Source organism: Melitaea cinxia, chromosome 20 (genome assembly GCF_905220565.1).
Source record: "Melitaea cinxia chromosome 20, ilMelCinx1.1, whole genome shotgun sequence".
Lineage (NCBI taxonomy): Eukaryota > Metazoa > Arthropoda > Insecta > Lepidoptera > Nymphalidae > Melitaea > Melitaea cinxia.
Genome location: NC_059413.1, coordinates 10,652,628 through 10,669,868, shown reverse-complemented (window position 1 = coordinate 10,669,868; position 17,241 = coordinate 10,652,628). Strand labels below are relative to the sequence as shown.

The following is a 17,241-nucleotide window of genomic DNA, read 5'->3' as shown; positions in this document are numbered from 1 at the left end:
AAAAAAAACATATTTTAAATCCCTTACAATATATTTAAATATAAAATAAGTCATCGTTCAATGTGGTACAATTTTATATGATGTATGCTGTTTAGGATATTCTCAGTTAACTTAGGTACTAGTCTAGTCTAAGTTCTAAAACATGGTAAATAGAGATAAAAGTCCTGAAAATATGAGCCGTAGGTCATTCGATCCAAAATGACTTCTAGAAAAATGGGTCAGAAGGATTTTGTAGCACGCAAAAAATTGCAAAAGTTATTAAAGAATTAAGTTGCTAAAAAGGAATTTAGTTTGTTGACAATAACTCCAAAACTTAATATTAATCTGTTAAAATAAAAAGTCCACACCCTCGGAGTTCTATATCTATTATTTATTTATAATTTTAATTTACCGCTAAAAATAGGGCTCCGTGCAGCCTAAGGCATGCGCGCGCCACCGTTAGAGCCAGTACGTCCCACAAAATATTTTTTTTTAACTTTTACATATTGCTTGAAAAATAAAAAATAAATTGTCGTGTATTCTTAATAATACTTAAATAAGTAAATTCCCATTTGAAAAAGTTGTAAAGACTATTTTTCAACAAATAGGGTTATAATAATATATAACAAAAATTATCCCAACTTCCGTCTTCATTGCAGATCATAAAAAATGACACAGTTCTAAGTTTAATTATGGTCAAAATATACACGATAATAATAATAATAATAACTCTTTACAAGAGTGAGCAAAATTACAAAAATAATAACAGGAGATAAGTACAAAAGGGTAGTTTAAGTATACACGCGTAAAGTAATTTCAATAAAGTATCAATGATAATTTATTTCATATATATAATATATGCTTATGTAATGTGCAAGATAATTAAATATTCGTGCTATGATTGTGACACAATACTGCGACTGCCAGCCCATGTGAGTACTTCAGGTTCCTCCACTTTTTTTGTCTTTAGCCAGATGTATTTATAAAACAGAACCGCCACTGTACTACCGAGAAGAGGCCCTACCCAATATACCCAATGATATTTCCACGAGCTGGTCCACACAGCTGGAGCTAGAGATCTTGCTGGGTTCATTCCAGCTCCAGTCAATGGTCCACCAGCTATAGAAAGGCCAGCAATCGATAGACCAAACATGGTGGACATACACTGATTTTTCTTCTCATTAATCGGATCCCAGGCTGAACAATTGAGGAGCACTAAAATCACAGTTAGCACAATCTCGACACCCAAAGCTTGACATTCCGAATGTTTCACATGGGGTCGAGTGACGCAAACACCAGACGACAAATCTACCGGAGACAATGCTATTAAAATACCATAACCAACAAATGCACCAGAGATTTGAGCTAGTGCATATACTGTACCAAGAGCAATTGACATCTTGCCCCATATTACAGCTGCTAATGTCACTGCTGGATTCATGTGGGCTCCAGATATATGTCCAAACGTCTGAATGTTTATAAGAACGACCAATCCAAAGCCAAGTGTACTGTATATCGGTGGATTCATAGGTAAGCCATCAATAGGTACACAGGTCATGCAACCGAGAAATAATAACGATGTCGTCGACACAAACTCTGACAAAACCGCTCGCCAATTTTCGGAGAACCATGAAACATTTTTCTTTGGTTTGACACTGATCTCCTTTACGATCACATTTTCTGTTGCATTTACAAGCCTGCTCTCTTGTTCCATCTTAAAAATTATTTAAAATCTTCGCTCACTTCAAAAAATGAATAGACAAATTCAGCAATTAACAGTATTACATACTGGTCACTTTTAATATGCTTCTTTTTAACATTTAATGTGTACAACTTTTTATGGGCGGTGTAATAAAAAAAAAATTATCAGTTTAAATCACAGCACGTTAATGTGTTTATCTAATGTATGTTATCGTCGTATCATCTATTATAATCCTTATCAATGTACTCATTGATAAAAAGAACTTTGATTTATCGCTTATAACTATTCCTAGATTTATACTGTTATATAGAATGAACAATATTAACCCGTGAGACCCGCCTTTGAAAAAAAGTACATAAAATAAAATTGTTTTTTTTTTTGTTCTGTGAGACTTTGATGAGTTTGTTTTTCTTAACACATTACACACATGAATATCACGTGCATTGTAACTTTTGCGACAAAATATACGTTTTTAGGATGTCTATTTCTCCTTCTTGGACAACGATCACTAGGTTCGTGTTCATTATTGACACTAAGAACAGATACACATTACTTCACAATGAAGGTAAAATCTAAATAACGTTCCAATTTTATATCATTATGGTTTGCATACATAATAGTCGCAATATATGTGACTTGACCACTTTATTGAAAGATGGCATTAATGTGGACTTTTTGAATTCTTATCCTCTTGTTTGACAACTGATAAGCAAATTATATTTCTTCAAACTCCTCGTAAGGACTTTGACTCCATTGCCCTTTCTTTTTCAGTACTAAAATGTGTCCTACTTCTTGCTATCTGTAACTTATAACCTGTTTTATCTTAATATTTTTCTATGATTATTTTATGGATTTTTTGGGACCTGCGTATATTAGAGGCCTCCCAGAGTCTTTTATATGATTTCTGTATGTATCTTCCGGATACAAGATCTAATTTTCATTTTTTACTATCCACATAATTTATAATATATATAACGAAAATAATGGTTAGTTATGACATTGCGTATTTTATACGAAATATAAAAATTGATACGTATATTCAGTCAGTCAGTCAGCTCAGCCTACTGCAGTCCACTGCTGGACATAGGCCTCCCCAAGTTTGCGCCAAACATCCCGGTTTTCCGCAATGCTCATCCAGCCTACACCGGCAATCTTACGTAGATCGTCGGTCCAACGGGCCAGGGGACGTCCCAAACTGCGTGTTCTCCACTCCAGGATGCATCTACGATACGTTTATCAAAGTTTTGAAATTTAGATTTCGATTCATAGGTATTGTGAATGTCTGAAGCAAAATCTGGAGTTGCCATACTGAATCCGAACCTTATAGACGTCAGCTAGTTAATAACGGCAATACATTAGCTTAAAAATTAATTTACTCAGTAATCAATCAACATCATGGCATCCAACTATTAATTACCAACGAGTTCTTCTCTTCATGCTGTTAGGATCCATATACAATATGTCTAAGTGTTTGCAAGCATGACGTTTTAATTTTTCATATGGGTTAAAATTGTCGATGTCTCCGATTTTAGTTATACTTGTATATGTTATACCTATATATGCCCTCAATCTAAATGTACTCGTTCGCTTCAGCCTATCGCAGTCCACTGCTGAACATAGACGTCCCCAAGTTAGACGCAAGCGAAGCGTCCGAGCGCAACGCAGTCAGCGCTTCACTTATTGAATAATATGTCGGCCTCCAATAGGTAGTAATATTGATATATTTGCTATGAATTCGACTCAATTTGTTAAATCATTTTGTAAGTATTTAGAATCGTGTTAAGTAATGTGTTGTTATGTTAATGTGTATATTGTAAGATAAATGTTTAATTGTTTAGTGTATTCTAGTATTGTGATTATGTGTTTACTTGTTTGCTGTGTATTTGTTATAGTGTTATTTATGTTTGTTTATTGTACGCCTTGGTTTTATACTGTAAGTGCAATAAATGTTAACTGCAATAAATAAATAAATAAAGTTCGCACCAGAATCCCTAGTTCCAACAACCAATAACCGTATAATGGTGCGAATAGTCTCCTAAACACTAGCGGTTTGCGGGTTCGATTCCCACTCGGGATGGATATTTGCAACAGTATACAACAGTATACAGTTAGTGTTATATTGTATATTATAGAAAAAACTGATCAAAATTTTGCTACTTTTTATACCTAACAATTCGTGTACCTCGTATAGCTATCGGCACGGAAATTGAGCGCGAATACAGATAAAGAATTTAATGGCTATTAAATACTTTAATATTTTATTTAGTTTTATTTCTGTACTAAAACATTTTGTAATCCCCGCACAGTGCGCAATACGATCCCGACTCTGTCTCTGAGCACTTAACATCCGTGCCGATATCCATAGGGGAAAGGTTGTATAGTAAGCATATTTAAATGACAAACTAGAAAAGCTACTTAGATACACATCCTTTGTCAAAAATTTTCACATTCACATCATGGTCGTCATGCGCCAATAAATAGAATTATTAATATTATAACCATGTTCAGGTATGTGAATTCCTTAAATTGTAAGAATAACAAATAATGTAAAGATAGCTCAGCGGACGGTCCAAGCCTAGACATTTTTGGTAATAATTTAGTGAACTTTAAGAAAACAGTAACAATGTACCTTATTAATAATAATGAAATTTACATAGACTTTGTATAATATTAATAATTTTATTTGTATAAAATTACTGTTTTATGATGATCTACAATATTTGAATCTAAATATTTTCAAAATTATAATTTGAAAATTTTATAATTGATAACCAAACTTAATTTCATTTCAATTGCTGCCCAGCTTAATGACATTTGTTTTTATACACTCACACTTAATGGTAACAAACTTTAGATATTTTTGACTCGTTTTTATTTTACGCTCTGACATTAATGTAAGATCTTATTTTGAATATTTATTACTGTTTATTACTCGTACATTGACAGTTGTTCGATTGGTCTATTTTATGTTGATAATATTGTAAGTTATTTTTATTTTATTTTTTATTATATAAACAACGGGCTCTTAGTTCCTTATGCTATTTTTACTACATAAAATATTTGTTATTATACGGCGTGCCTTTTTTTTAATACACAATAGTTTAACTTCAGACCGACAGTTCTAAAACCATCTGGAATTGCCAGGATGGTCTGACACTGACAGCTTTTCGATGTTATAACTATGTTTAATATGAAAATTAATATATCAAACATTTATATGCGACAAAGCCAGCCCTGCGAACCAACCCGCTCTACAATAATACTCGTTTACAATAAAGATATAATTATCTTTCAAAATTGACTATGCCTCTGATTTGTGATCAAAAATGGCGGAGCTGATAATGATGATGATGATGATGAAATGATATAAGTAACGGGTGATGTTAATATCTAGCTATTGAATACAAACTACTCACGATAAAAATTTTAATCCCCTGTCACGATATAAGTGGAAATACGTGTATGGCTTAAAAATAACTTTTCAAAAGATGTTTTATCAATTTGTAAATAAATCTTAGTAGATTTACATATAACTATGACAAATATTTTATCTTCAGTTTAGCTTAACGTAGTCCACTGCTGAACATAGGCCACCCCAAGTCGGTGGTCGCTGGCGTTATTAAGCTTATTAACGACTGAGACATCTCGTTTCTCGTCATAGTATCAGAGCTCTGCCATGTCTACCACCTTTGGGGCTTCATTAAAAAGACCTCTCCGACTACAGGAAGTTTTGAGCGCTGGTTTAAAGCACTATGATAGCCCTAACCTACCTATTACCGGAGCTCTGGCTACCTTACTTTTCATGGAAACACAACACTTTTTGAGAGCAGTATTATTTAGCTATGGTCTTCTGTAAGGTTTATGTATTTGACCTGCTAAGTTGCCAATTTTCGCTTTTGCATAGAGCATCTTGCTCAAAATTTGGATTTCCTGCTTCGCCTTAATTTTTTTTTAACAAATGTTTAACGCTTTTGATGTCCATTGAAATTTGCAAATCTAATCTATATTATTAACATCAACATTCGGCTGTCGTGTACTTGAGATAAAATTTGACTATCGAGAAGCCGTTGTTTGTTGCTCTTAAGTCTTGTTCGCACTCGTTTGGTAATAAATCCTACTAACGTTATATATGAGAAAGTTTGTGAGGATGGATGGATGTTTGCTACTCTTTCCCGTAAAAGCATAATTGACTGATTATTTATTTATAATTCAGTGGACTAGGCTTGCAAATATCAAAAATTTTGATATTTGCAAGCCTAAGCCTTTTCGTAACTAAGTAGTGTGTGGAAATAATAAATTTGATGCCGTAATTTGTGTTAGTAGCGAACCTCATCGCTCGCCTTCTTATTTACTGTTTAAACAACTTCAACCATATTTCTCAAAAATACCCATAAATTTGTACAAGCTGCAATCGGGTTTTGTTTCAGTAGAGTATAGAATTATCAATTTATTGCATACTTGACTAAGTCACCAATTATTTAATACTCGACTAAGTTCGTAATCTACTTAAAACTCGACTGTTTGCTAAATTACTTAATGCTCGACTAAGTTACTAGCCAAGTGCGAACTCGCCTTAAGTAGCATGATATCTTATTTATGCTACACGTGAAATTCATTGGGGTTTATCTTCAAACTCTTGAACACAGTTTAGTTTTCTCTCAACAGAAAGGTTGTTCTGATAAAGATTCAAGAAATAAAAGTAAATTTGAAAATTACGTAAGATAAATAAATTATTTATAGTTGTATAAGGTGTAATTTTAGTAAGTTTTGTTACGTATTTGTTACGCATTTGTTTATACATTACGTTTATGTTCTTGTTTTAACTGTCTTCATCGTTTTTAGTATTAAATTTATTGTTACTTGATAGGACTTTTAAATGTTCTTTAAATGTTTCTATCGTTTCTTAATTTAAGTAGGTAACAAATATTTAATCAACTTTTGGTGATATTTACGATGCATAGGATCTACTTGTACGTAAACTAATGTACTTTTTAACCGATTTCCAAAAAAGGAGGAGGTTCTCAATTCGACTGTATTTTTTTATGTATGGTTACTTCAGAACTTTTGACTGGGTGGACCGATTTCGAAGGTTTTCGTCGAAAGGTATTTTGTGTCATTTGGTCATTGTCATTGTGTCATTGTCTGAACAATATACATCAAATTTTTTGAAAACAAAATTATAATATACCCATAGTCCTGTTTTACAATACTTTATTTAAATTAGTTTTTGTTTTTCAGAAGACATCATGTGGTGGGAAGGTGTTGTAGTATGCGCCTGCATAGCCCTCGTTACAGCTAATGAGTCGTGGCGAATAGTAAATACTGATCAAGGTCCTGTCAAAGGTTACAAAGCACCCGAAGGTCATTACGCTTTTTATGGAATACCGTATGCTACCGCACCTATAGGCCCGAATAAGTTCAAGGTTAGTGAAGCAACTTGTTGAATCAACTTCAACAAAATCTTTTCTTAATTATATTTTTCAAGAAGTAAAGAAGAGAAGTCTTCCCGTGACCATGGTTGCTGTAAAGTATCCGAAACGTCGGGAATCTAAAAAAGTTAGTTAATAAACCGCGATAAAATCCGGAAGAAACTTGTTTCATTTCAAGAAGCAAAAGTTTCATTTTACACGCTTTTTATTACCTTCAACTGTATGTTTGTATGTTTGTAACCAGCTCCTTTTGACTTCACTTAGATCCACTTCAAATTTCAAGTTCATATTTTTTTAAAACTTTGTAGGCTTTTCGAGGACCGATTCGAGGATAATTTGATAAGATTTTCTACTTTTTAGTTTGGTTTATTTATAAAAGCGTGTTTTTTTTTGTTTTTGTTTTGACTATTATTTATTATTTTTTTATTATGTCAAAACTTAGGTTTACAATAACACAACGAATAAATAATTAATACAATTCGCAACATATAATTCAACTTATAAAATTAAATACTTAGCAATAATTTGTTTTCAATACTATTAATTACAGCCGCCGCTTCCGCCACCAACTTGGGACGAACCATTTGAAGCAGTTCAAAATTACGTGACATGTCCACAACGTTCTCGTCAAAACTCTATCGATAATAATTACTTTTTAAATCAACAAGAAGATTGTCTAATTACCAATATTTATGTACCTGATACTGAGGAATCGAATTTACCCGTAGTCGTTGAAATTCATGGTGGGGCATACCAATATGGTTACGGTGATATGATGTCACCACTAAATCTAATAAAGAACGGAAAAATAATTTTTGTTAATTTTAACTACCGTCTTGGACCTCATGGATTTCTCTGCCTTGGGACTACAGATGCGCCCGGAAATGCTGGCATGAAAGACCAAGTTGCTTTGCTAAGGTGGGTACAAAGAAACATTGCAAGCTTTGGTGGGAATCCAAACGACGTAACGATCAGTGGGTGTAGTGCTGGAGGTTCATCCGTTGATTTGGTCATGATTTCTAAGCTTGCAAAAGGATTGTTCCATAAAGCAAGTGTTGGAAGCGGTTCTAGCACTGCCTCATTTAGCGTACAAGTTGATCCAATAGCAAATGCGAAAATGGCTGCAAAAAAGTTAAACTTTACTGACGTAGTTAGTTTAGAAGCTCTAGAAAATTTCTACAAAACGTTACCATTTGACAAGCTGCTGTCTGAAGATTTTGGAAACGAAGCTAATTCTGCCACAGTATTTTCTCCATGTGTTGAACGTGATATTGGTCAAGAAATGTTCTTGGATGATTATCCATCAAATATAATTATCAGTGGTGATTACCCTAAGGTACCTTTGCTTATTGGAATTACTGAAATGGAGGGTATCTATCGTGTTAGAAATTTCGAAGAGTGGAAAACAATGATGAATAACAATTTTTTCGATTTTCTCCCTGAAGATTTAGCTTTTAATTCAGAAGATGAGAGAGAATTCGTCACAAATAAAATTAAGCGTTTCTACTTCGGCGATGAACCAATAAACGAAAATAATATGTTAAAATATGTTAATTATTTCACTGATGTTATCTTTGGATATGGAACAGCAAAAGCTGTAAAATTACACGTGGAAGCTGGTCATAATCAAGTTTATTTATATGAATATGCATTTGCTGACGAAAATGACGAATTTATTCTACATACTGAAACAAGAGGCGCGACACACTGTGCACAACGCCACGCTATCATGAACCCGAATAATGAACATCAGTTATCAGATGCAAACAAACAAATGAAAGCGCGCATGATAGAAATGTGGCTTAATTTCTATACAACCGGGTAAGATTTTTCGAGATTTCCTTTAAACAAAAGTACTTTATTTCTCTGAATGGTTCTGGAAATGTATAAATGTTTAAATGTATTTAGGGTCGACCATTTCAAGACAATTTGTTTAATCGAATTTAGAAACTTATGCAACAACTTCAAACCTGATATGTGTACAAACCCAAAACTGTGACTGTCAAGTCACAGATTTAAGCAAATACAGGATTTATTGAAATTGAACTAAAATTTCAAATTAGTTTTCTATACTCAGTGTAAATAATATTATTGCTGTTCATGATACCCTACCTGTGTAATTATAACCTATATGATAAAATTTATTATAGTTGTATGGTTTTTCGTAAGTTCAGCTTAGACCACATTCACTCTTTACAAAATCGTATTTTCATAATGTCACATCACTCAATTTTAACTTTGCTAGTAACATTCTCACTAAAATATCTTTTCAATAGCGAATCTTGGGTAAATTCCAAGTTTTGTTTCTGATGTTAATCTAATCTTACTTTATAATTATGATAAATATGAAATACGTATTTTGTTTACATTACTTTTCTGACGGTGATGATGCGTTTTAGTTTCATTTTTGATTTTTATCAATCATTATAAATGATAGTTAGTATTTAAATATTTAACCTTGTTACAAAAACAAACTTAAATTAAATTTTTCATAGGTCTGTGTTACTATTAATTTATAGGAACAAACATAACTAACCAAGCATTCAACAAATATTTATGTAAATGTTGTAAGCTTACGGTAACGAAAATAATATATTTCTGCAGGAAACCAGTTGCTGAGGGCTCCTCATATCCCGCGTGGCCTCCTGTTGGTCAAAATCGGACTCCATACATGTATATAGACAGAGAGATGACGTTGAAGAGTCACTTCCTTGGAGATCGTGCTCTCTTCTGGGACGAAATTTACGAAAAATACTACCGCAGTCCTAGAGCACCTTATTAAATTTATTAAAAAAAATAGCGCCATTACATTTGAAATTGTTGTTTCTTTATATATTTTTCTTACGTTTTGTTGTTCAAATTTATGTAATTGTGTTTGTGATGCATATCAGTATGTAAAAGGATTAAATTAAACTTCATATACTATACTTTAACGGGTAATAAGCCAAAATTGTAAAATTTACACATGTGAAGTAGCGAGTGGAAAGCTAGTTTGAAAAGCTAAAATGAAGTATTTGATAGTCAAAAGATTATCAATGAACGGCAGAAATGATATCGTATAATCGTGATAATCGTTAATATATTATTCGATATTGGTTTTTAATCAATTAATTTATAATATAACTAGCTGCTGCCCGCGACGTCGTCTGCGTGAACGCTATACAGCACCAAAAATACCTACGATTATACCTTTTAAAATAACATTCATTTACCCGTTTCTTCTTTACATTTCATATCTACACAAAAAGCTCATAGATGGCGCTGCTTTAAAATTGTCTTAAAAAAAAAAACAAAATTTTAAATTTTTACAAGTAATTCAGTTTAGTTTCTTTGTTATTACGTTTATTCTTATAATTAAACTCTTAGTGATCATTAATAAAGTGTAAAGTATTACAACTGTGTTGTATTAAGTGATTTTCTAAAATTAATTCATACATAAACTGTGAGCGGTGATCTTTGCATAACTTAGCTGATTTAACGCTGCGAAATATAAACCGTCTACACGTTATACATTGTGACAGCGCTTGACCGCTCGATAACAGCTGCCGATATACGTTAAGTGAAGGTATTTTGTTTACAATATTTAATATCTATAAAAGATGACTTCGAATAAATGTTCTGGTTGTACGGAAAATTTAAAAGCAGATGATGGAATCCAATGTTCACGTTGTGTTGACAAATACCATTTTAGTTGTCTTAATATATCAGCTGACAAATTGAGAACGTTTTCGGATTCATATAAAGCTACCTGGATATGTCCGTCGTGTCGCTGCAAGGAACCTAAGAAAGACAACACTTACACACCAGTCCGTCCTACAGTGTCTCCTATTAACAATACTCAATTGTATGAAAATGTAACAGTGCGTGCTAAGTCAAAGTCCTCTGTCTCTAACTGCAGTTGTATATCCGCGGATAGTATTCGTGAAATCATACGAGACGAGTTACGTTCAGCTCTTAATAATCAGTTAATTGAAATAAAAAACCAAATTTCTGCATTCGACCAGTCGCTGAGTTTTTTGAGTACGGAATATGATTTAATTAAGAAGGAGCTCGAAGCACATAATAAATATATTATTGATTTGCAAAAAGAAAATGAAACTCTCCGAACCTCTACTCGTGAGCTAACACACCGATTCAGGCAAATAGATCAGCAGTCTCGCGCGTGTAATATAGAGATCCATTGCGTTCCTGAGCACCGCAGCGAAAAAATTCTTAACTTAGTTCAACAACTAGGTAAAACGATTAACTGCCCGCTTAGGGATGAAGATATATATTACTGTTCTCGCATAGCTAAAATGAATAGCAGTAACCCTAGGCCGCGCTCAATTCTTGTTCGTTTTAGTAATCCCCGTTTGAGAGACACTTTCTTAGGAGCAGCAATTACTTTTAACAAAAAGAACCCTAAGGATAAGTTAAATACTAGTCACTTAGGTATCGCTGATGAGAAAAGAACCTCAATTTACATTGTGGAAAATCTTACTCCGGAAAACAAAGCCCTACATGCCGCTGCACGTCTTAGAGCTAAGGAACTTTCTTATAGATACGTTTGGGTGCGTAATGGCAGAATATTCATGCGCAAATTTGAAGGTACTAAATTTATACTAATCCAAGACATTATAACCTTAAAGAGCTTGAATTGAAATAATAACTATAATTGTATAACGATTTAGTTTTAAGCTTCTGAATTCGATTCTCTTAAAGTATACATATTATCAAAATGTTAGGGGCTTAAGAACTAAAACAAATGAGTTCTTTGGTAATTTAATATATTTTGTAATGATAGCAATGACACTGAAAGTTCTTTTTCTTCTGAAGCGAGCTTTTCTAATAATTTTTTAAGCAGTGTACACGTAACCCCTGATACAGTGCACAATGTGGTAAAAAGAATGGACCCTTACAAGGGTGCAGGTGCAGATGGTATACCCGCTATATTTGTTAAAAATTGCGCCTCTGCTCTTTCTTATCCGCTTTCTATTATTTATAATACATCTCTATCTACCGGAACTTTTCCGACAGTTTGGAAGAAGGCTAGAATTGTCCCACTATTAAAGAATGGAAGTACAGAGTTGGTTAGTAATTATAGACCCATCGCTATTCTTGCAGTTTTTGCAAAGATCTTCGAAAAGATTCTGTGTCCCTTGTTGCAATGGCATTTAAAACAGTCCATCTCTCCTTTTCAACATGGTTTTTGCACTAGTAGATCTACATCTACAAATTTGATATCTTTTATAGACAATGTCTCAAATGCAGTTGATTCTTGCCATTTTGTTGATGTAATTTATACGGACTTTAGTAAGGCGTTTGATAGAGTTTCCCACTCCATACTTCTCAAAAAGTTGTCATGTTATGGAATTCTGGGATCTTTGCTCAACTGGTTCAAATCTTATCTATGCAATAGGGAATGTGTTGTAGTAATTAATGGATATGAATCTCAACCATTCAAGGCATTTTCAGGGGTACCCCAAGGATCCCATCTGGGTCCTACATTGTTTAATGTCTTTATAAATGACATTTCCACTTGCTTCCAACATTCCAAATTTTATTTGTTCGCTGATGACCTGAAATTTTTCCGCACAATTTCCAACCCAAACGATATATCACTACTTCAGGGAGATCTAAATCGCTTGAGCTCTTGGTGCAATTGTAATAATATGAGTCTCAATATAAGCAAGTGCCATTTGGTCAGTTTCAATAGACTCAAGTCTGTTCCTCAGAGGTCTTATAAAATAAAAAATATTACCCTTCAGGAATGTAGTGAGATTCGTGATCTAGGCATTATCTTAGACAAAAAATTGCGCTTCCATTCACACATTGACTCCATATGTAGAAAGGGATTCAAGAACCTGGGCTTCATTCTGCGTAATTGTAACGACTTTAAAAACCCTAACACTATAATTACCTTGTTTAACGCTCTGGTGCGTAGTGGGCTTGAATATACGAGTGTAGTCTGGAACCCACACTATAACATTTATGTCAAGAGACTGGAAAGCGTTCAGAAGCGATTTATGTGGCACCTCGTTTTTAAATACGGCCTAGCTAAAAAACTTCCGTCTTACACACAAAGATTAGCGCATTTTAAAATGAATACCCTTGCCGATCGAAGATGCTTGTTGGACAACATGTTCATGTTTAAATTAATTAATGGCATTCTGGATTGTCCAGAATTGTTATCGAAGATATTAATCACAGCACCATCCAAGTCTTTGCGAATGAGTAAACGCATGATTTTCTCAGTACATTCTTCTAAACATTTTTGAATATCATATCAAAAATTGACCGCTCCAGCGGGATTCGAACCCGCGTCTTCGACATACCGTGTCGACGCTCTAGCCAATTAAGCTATGGAACGATATACTCGCTAGAGCGAAACTTTTGATATGATGATTTTTACTTTCGGTTTAAGCGAACCGTGGCGCCGTCTATAGTGAGTTCTTTACAGAGACTCGTAACTATTCAAAGTTTCATATTACAATGAAAATCTTTGACAGGAGACGACACCATGCTATTTTTAATATGTACGATTTTTATTTTTGTGTTACCCACAATTAGGAATTCTAAACATTTTTGAATATCATATCAAAAATTGACCGCTCCAGCGGGATTCGAACCCGCGTCTTCGACATACCGTGTCGACGCTCTAGCCAATTAAGCTATGGAACGATATACTCGCTAGAGCGAAACTTTTGATATGATGATTTTTACTTTCGGTTTAAGCGAACCGTGGCGCCGTCTATAGTGAGTTCTTTACAGAGACTCGTAACTATTCAAAGTTTCATATTACAATGAAAATCTTTGACAGGAGACGACACCATGCTATTTTTAATATGTACGATTTTTATTTTTGTGTTACCCACAATTAGGAATTCTAAACATTTTTGAATATCATATCAAAAATTGACCGCTCCAGCGGGATTCGAACCCGCGTCTTCGACATACCGTGTCGACGCTCTAGCCAATTAAGCTATGGAACGATATACTCGCTAGAGCGAAACTTTTGATATGATGATTTTTACTTTCGGTTTAAGCGAACCGTGGCGCCGTCTATAGTGAGTTCTTTACAGAGACTCGTAACTATTCAAAGTTTCATATTACAATGAAAATCTTTGACAGGAGACGACACCATGCTATTTTTAATATGTACGATTTTTATTTTTGTGTTACCCACAATTAGGAATTCTAAACATTTTTGAATATCATATCAAAAATTGACCGCTCCAGCGGGATTCGAACCCGCGTCTTCGACATACCGTGTCGACGCTCTAGCCAATTAAGCTATGGAACGATATACTCGCTAGAGCGAAACTTTTGATATGATGATTTTTACTTTCGGTTTAAGCGAAGCAAAAATGTTTAGAATTCCTAATTGTGGGTAACACAAAAATAAAAATCGTACATTCTTCTAAGACAAACCTGGGCCATAATTCCCCGCTAAACAGGATAATGAGGTCCTATGGTATTATAAGTAGGAGTAATGAAATTGACATATTTAATTCCAATGTATTTAAATTTAAGAGAGAAATCATGCGTATTTTGAGCAGTCATAAATGTTAATTATTGATAATTTTTATTAACCTAGATTTCGTCAATTTTTGCTTATATATTTTTTTTCTTTTTAAGTTTTTTGTTTCATTTTTTGTTTTATATCTTGCTTGATTGTTGATTAGTTTTAGTTTTTGTTTAATTTTTCTTATTTTTTGTTATTTTGGGTAAACTTTATGTAATTTTTCTTAGAATTTAATTTTGTAATTTTGTGTTGTAATTGTTTTATTTTTATTTTTTATCTGGAACTCAACGTTATTCATTTTTTTTTGTTGTTTGTTACCAAATATTGTCAATGTTGTTATCACCTTTAATTAAGATACCACTTGCTTTTTTTTTTATTGCACTATTTATGTAACTGCAATGTTTTTAGTGTGTATTTTGTTGGTGATCTAATAAATAAATAAATAAATAAACATTCAAATATGCGTCGTTAGATTACACGTTGTTATAGCATGCGTTGAGGAAATAAAGATTCACTGCTCGTTCCCGGTAGGTGATAGCATGATAATATGTAGCCTATATGTTGACCCGACTTCTTAATAATATTCGTGCCAAATTTGAAGTAAATCCATGCGGTACTTTTTGATTTTATCCCGGACATACATACAGACAAACAGACAAAAATTCTAAAAACTATATTTTTGGCTTCGGTATCGATTGTAGATCACACCCCAAGTATTCTTTTAAAAAAATATTCAATGTACAGTTTTGACTTTCCTACCATTTTATTATATGTATAGATTACTATGTCCAGCAGTGGACTGCGATAGGAGGAAGTGATGATGATGATAGCTTTAAATTAAGCAAGGTCAGATTATTTACCATCATCACACGGTCTGTTATAATTGCTCATGTTATAATTATAGCAGTAATATGAGTAGAATAAGCTAAATATTTTAATGATCAAACAAATGTATTTGTTACAGAATCTGTTGATACATAATGCTCTGCCTCTTGTGATGAGTGATATGACTTCAGTTTGACCTTTTGAGTTTTTAACGACATTATCAAAAAACAAGTCAATAAACTGTTAAACAAATTGGAACGACTACAAAACATGTATTCGCTTTATATTCAGGTTGCGCAAATTTGACCATATATCTCAATATCGTCAACAGTTGGGTTGGCTACCAATTAGACAGCGACGAAATGTGCATGCTCTTTCTTTATTGTTCAATATCCTTTATCACCCTCACACACCCTCCTTATCGTAAGGAAAGGTTAAGTTTTTTAGGACATGATACGGAATAACTGGCGTTCCCGTAATAATAACTTGCTTGTGGTACCTCTTTGTCGCTCTAGTGCGTGTAGTAATTCCTTCACTACTAAAGTGATCAAACTTCGGATTTCCCTGCCCAATAACATTCGTCAAGCAGAGTCTATAAATATTTTTAACCCTTTACAAGAACAAATATTTTAAAAATATTGAAAAAATAATAATAAAACATGTTTATATGTGGTTATTGAAGGGATAAAAAATAATAATAAAAAATATAATATAAGTAATTCAACATTTATTGAGTGTATCATATTAGATACATTGCCAGGCCCTTAACAATCAACACTATAAGGTCTGTATCTAATTTTTTTTTTTTTTTTTTTTTATGTCACTAGGTCGACAAACAAGCGTACGGCTCACCTGATGGTAAGCGATTACCGTAGCTTATAGACACCTGTAACACCAGAAGCATCGCAAGCGCGTTGCCGACCCAATCCCCAATCCCCCCAGGAGCTCTGGTCACCTTACTCACCAACAGGAACACAATACTGCTTGAAAACAGTATTATTTTGCTGTGATCTTCTGTAAGGTCGAGGTACTACCCCAGTCGGGCTGCTCCATATTTTGAGCAGGAAATTCCTGCTGTGCCCTACCTCAGTTGATTTGCTACACTGCCAGTCTTTGAATGAGCATAAATGAGTTTTAAACATAATAATTGTAACAAAATAAAACCTAAAATGTCAATATTCTCTGTGAAATAAGAAAATATAAAACATAATTATTTTATACTTCTACATAAATATAAAAATTGACATAAAAAACAGAATATAAATAAAAATATACAAAGATATTATAAATTTAAATTTTTGGTAAATTGAGATCAATCATTAAAATAAAGTCAAAAATCAGTCTTAAAAATGGAGGAACGGAAAGGAACCTTCCTTATAATAATATTTATAAAGTATTATTTTTTGGTATGATATTTTACGAAACAATTACGTTCTGGCAATAAGCACAACTTCAATTTGCAATTTTGACAAAAAAATTAGTCAACCCTTTTGTGCAATACATACACCTTCCTCTGCTGGTTATTACAGTTGGATTATGAGTAGCATGATCATACCGAACAGTATCTGGCGGTCTTTCAGCTACTGGGTTCTAAATAGTCTTGGTTGATTCCATACCAGGCCTGCTGATATCGCTCATATCAGTTTTTTCAAACCTCCATAGGCTTTCAAAAATTTCAATTGTAAAGGTTTTTAAGGCCTTTTTTTTGTTATCCATCCTGACTTTTCTATCACGCCGATATAGAAGTCAGGAATTGTTTATACAAATGTCAAGCATTTGAGAAAATATTGGTAAATGCCAAC

At 33.4% G+C, this 17,241-nt stretch overlaps 2 protein-coding genes across 2 annotated transcripts; one reads left to right on the top strand and one right to left on the bottom strand.

Moving 5' to 3' along the window:
* Positions 1-874: 874 nt before the first annotated feature.
* LOC123663258 (lens fiber major intrinsic protein-like) lies at positions 875-1,693 on the bottom strand. Its single transcript, XM_045597947.1, has one exon. It carries the CDS (start codon positions 1,691-1,693, stop codon positions 875-877), a length of 819 nt encoding a protein of 272 aa, XP_045453903.1.
* A 465-nt stretch (positions 1,694-2,158) lies between these two features.
* LOC123663257 (esterase E4-like) lies at positions 2,159-10,037 on the top strand. The gene is made up of 4 exons (XM_045597946.1): positions 2,159-2,246; positions 6,920-7,104; positions 7,661-8,931; positions 9,715-10,037. Exons 1-4 carry the CDS (start codon positions 2,159-2,161, stop codon positions 9,890-9,892), a joined length of 1,722 nt encoding a protein of 573 aa, XP_045453902.1. The 3' UTR covers positions 9,893-10,037.
* The last annotated feature ends 7,204 nt before the right edge of the window (positions 10,038-17,241 follow it).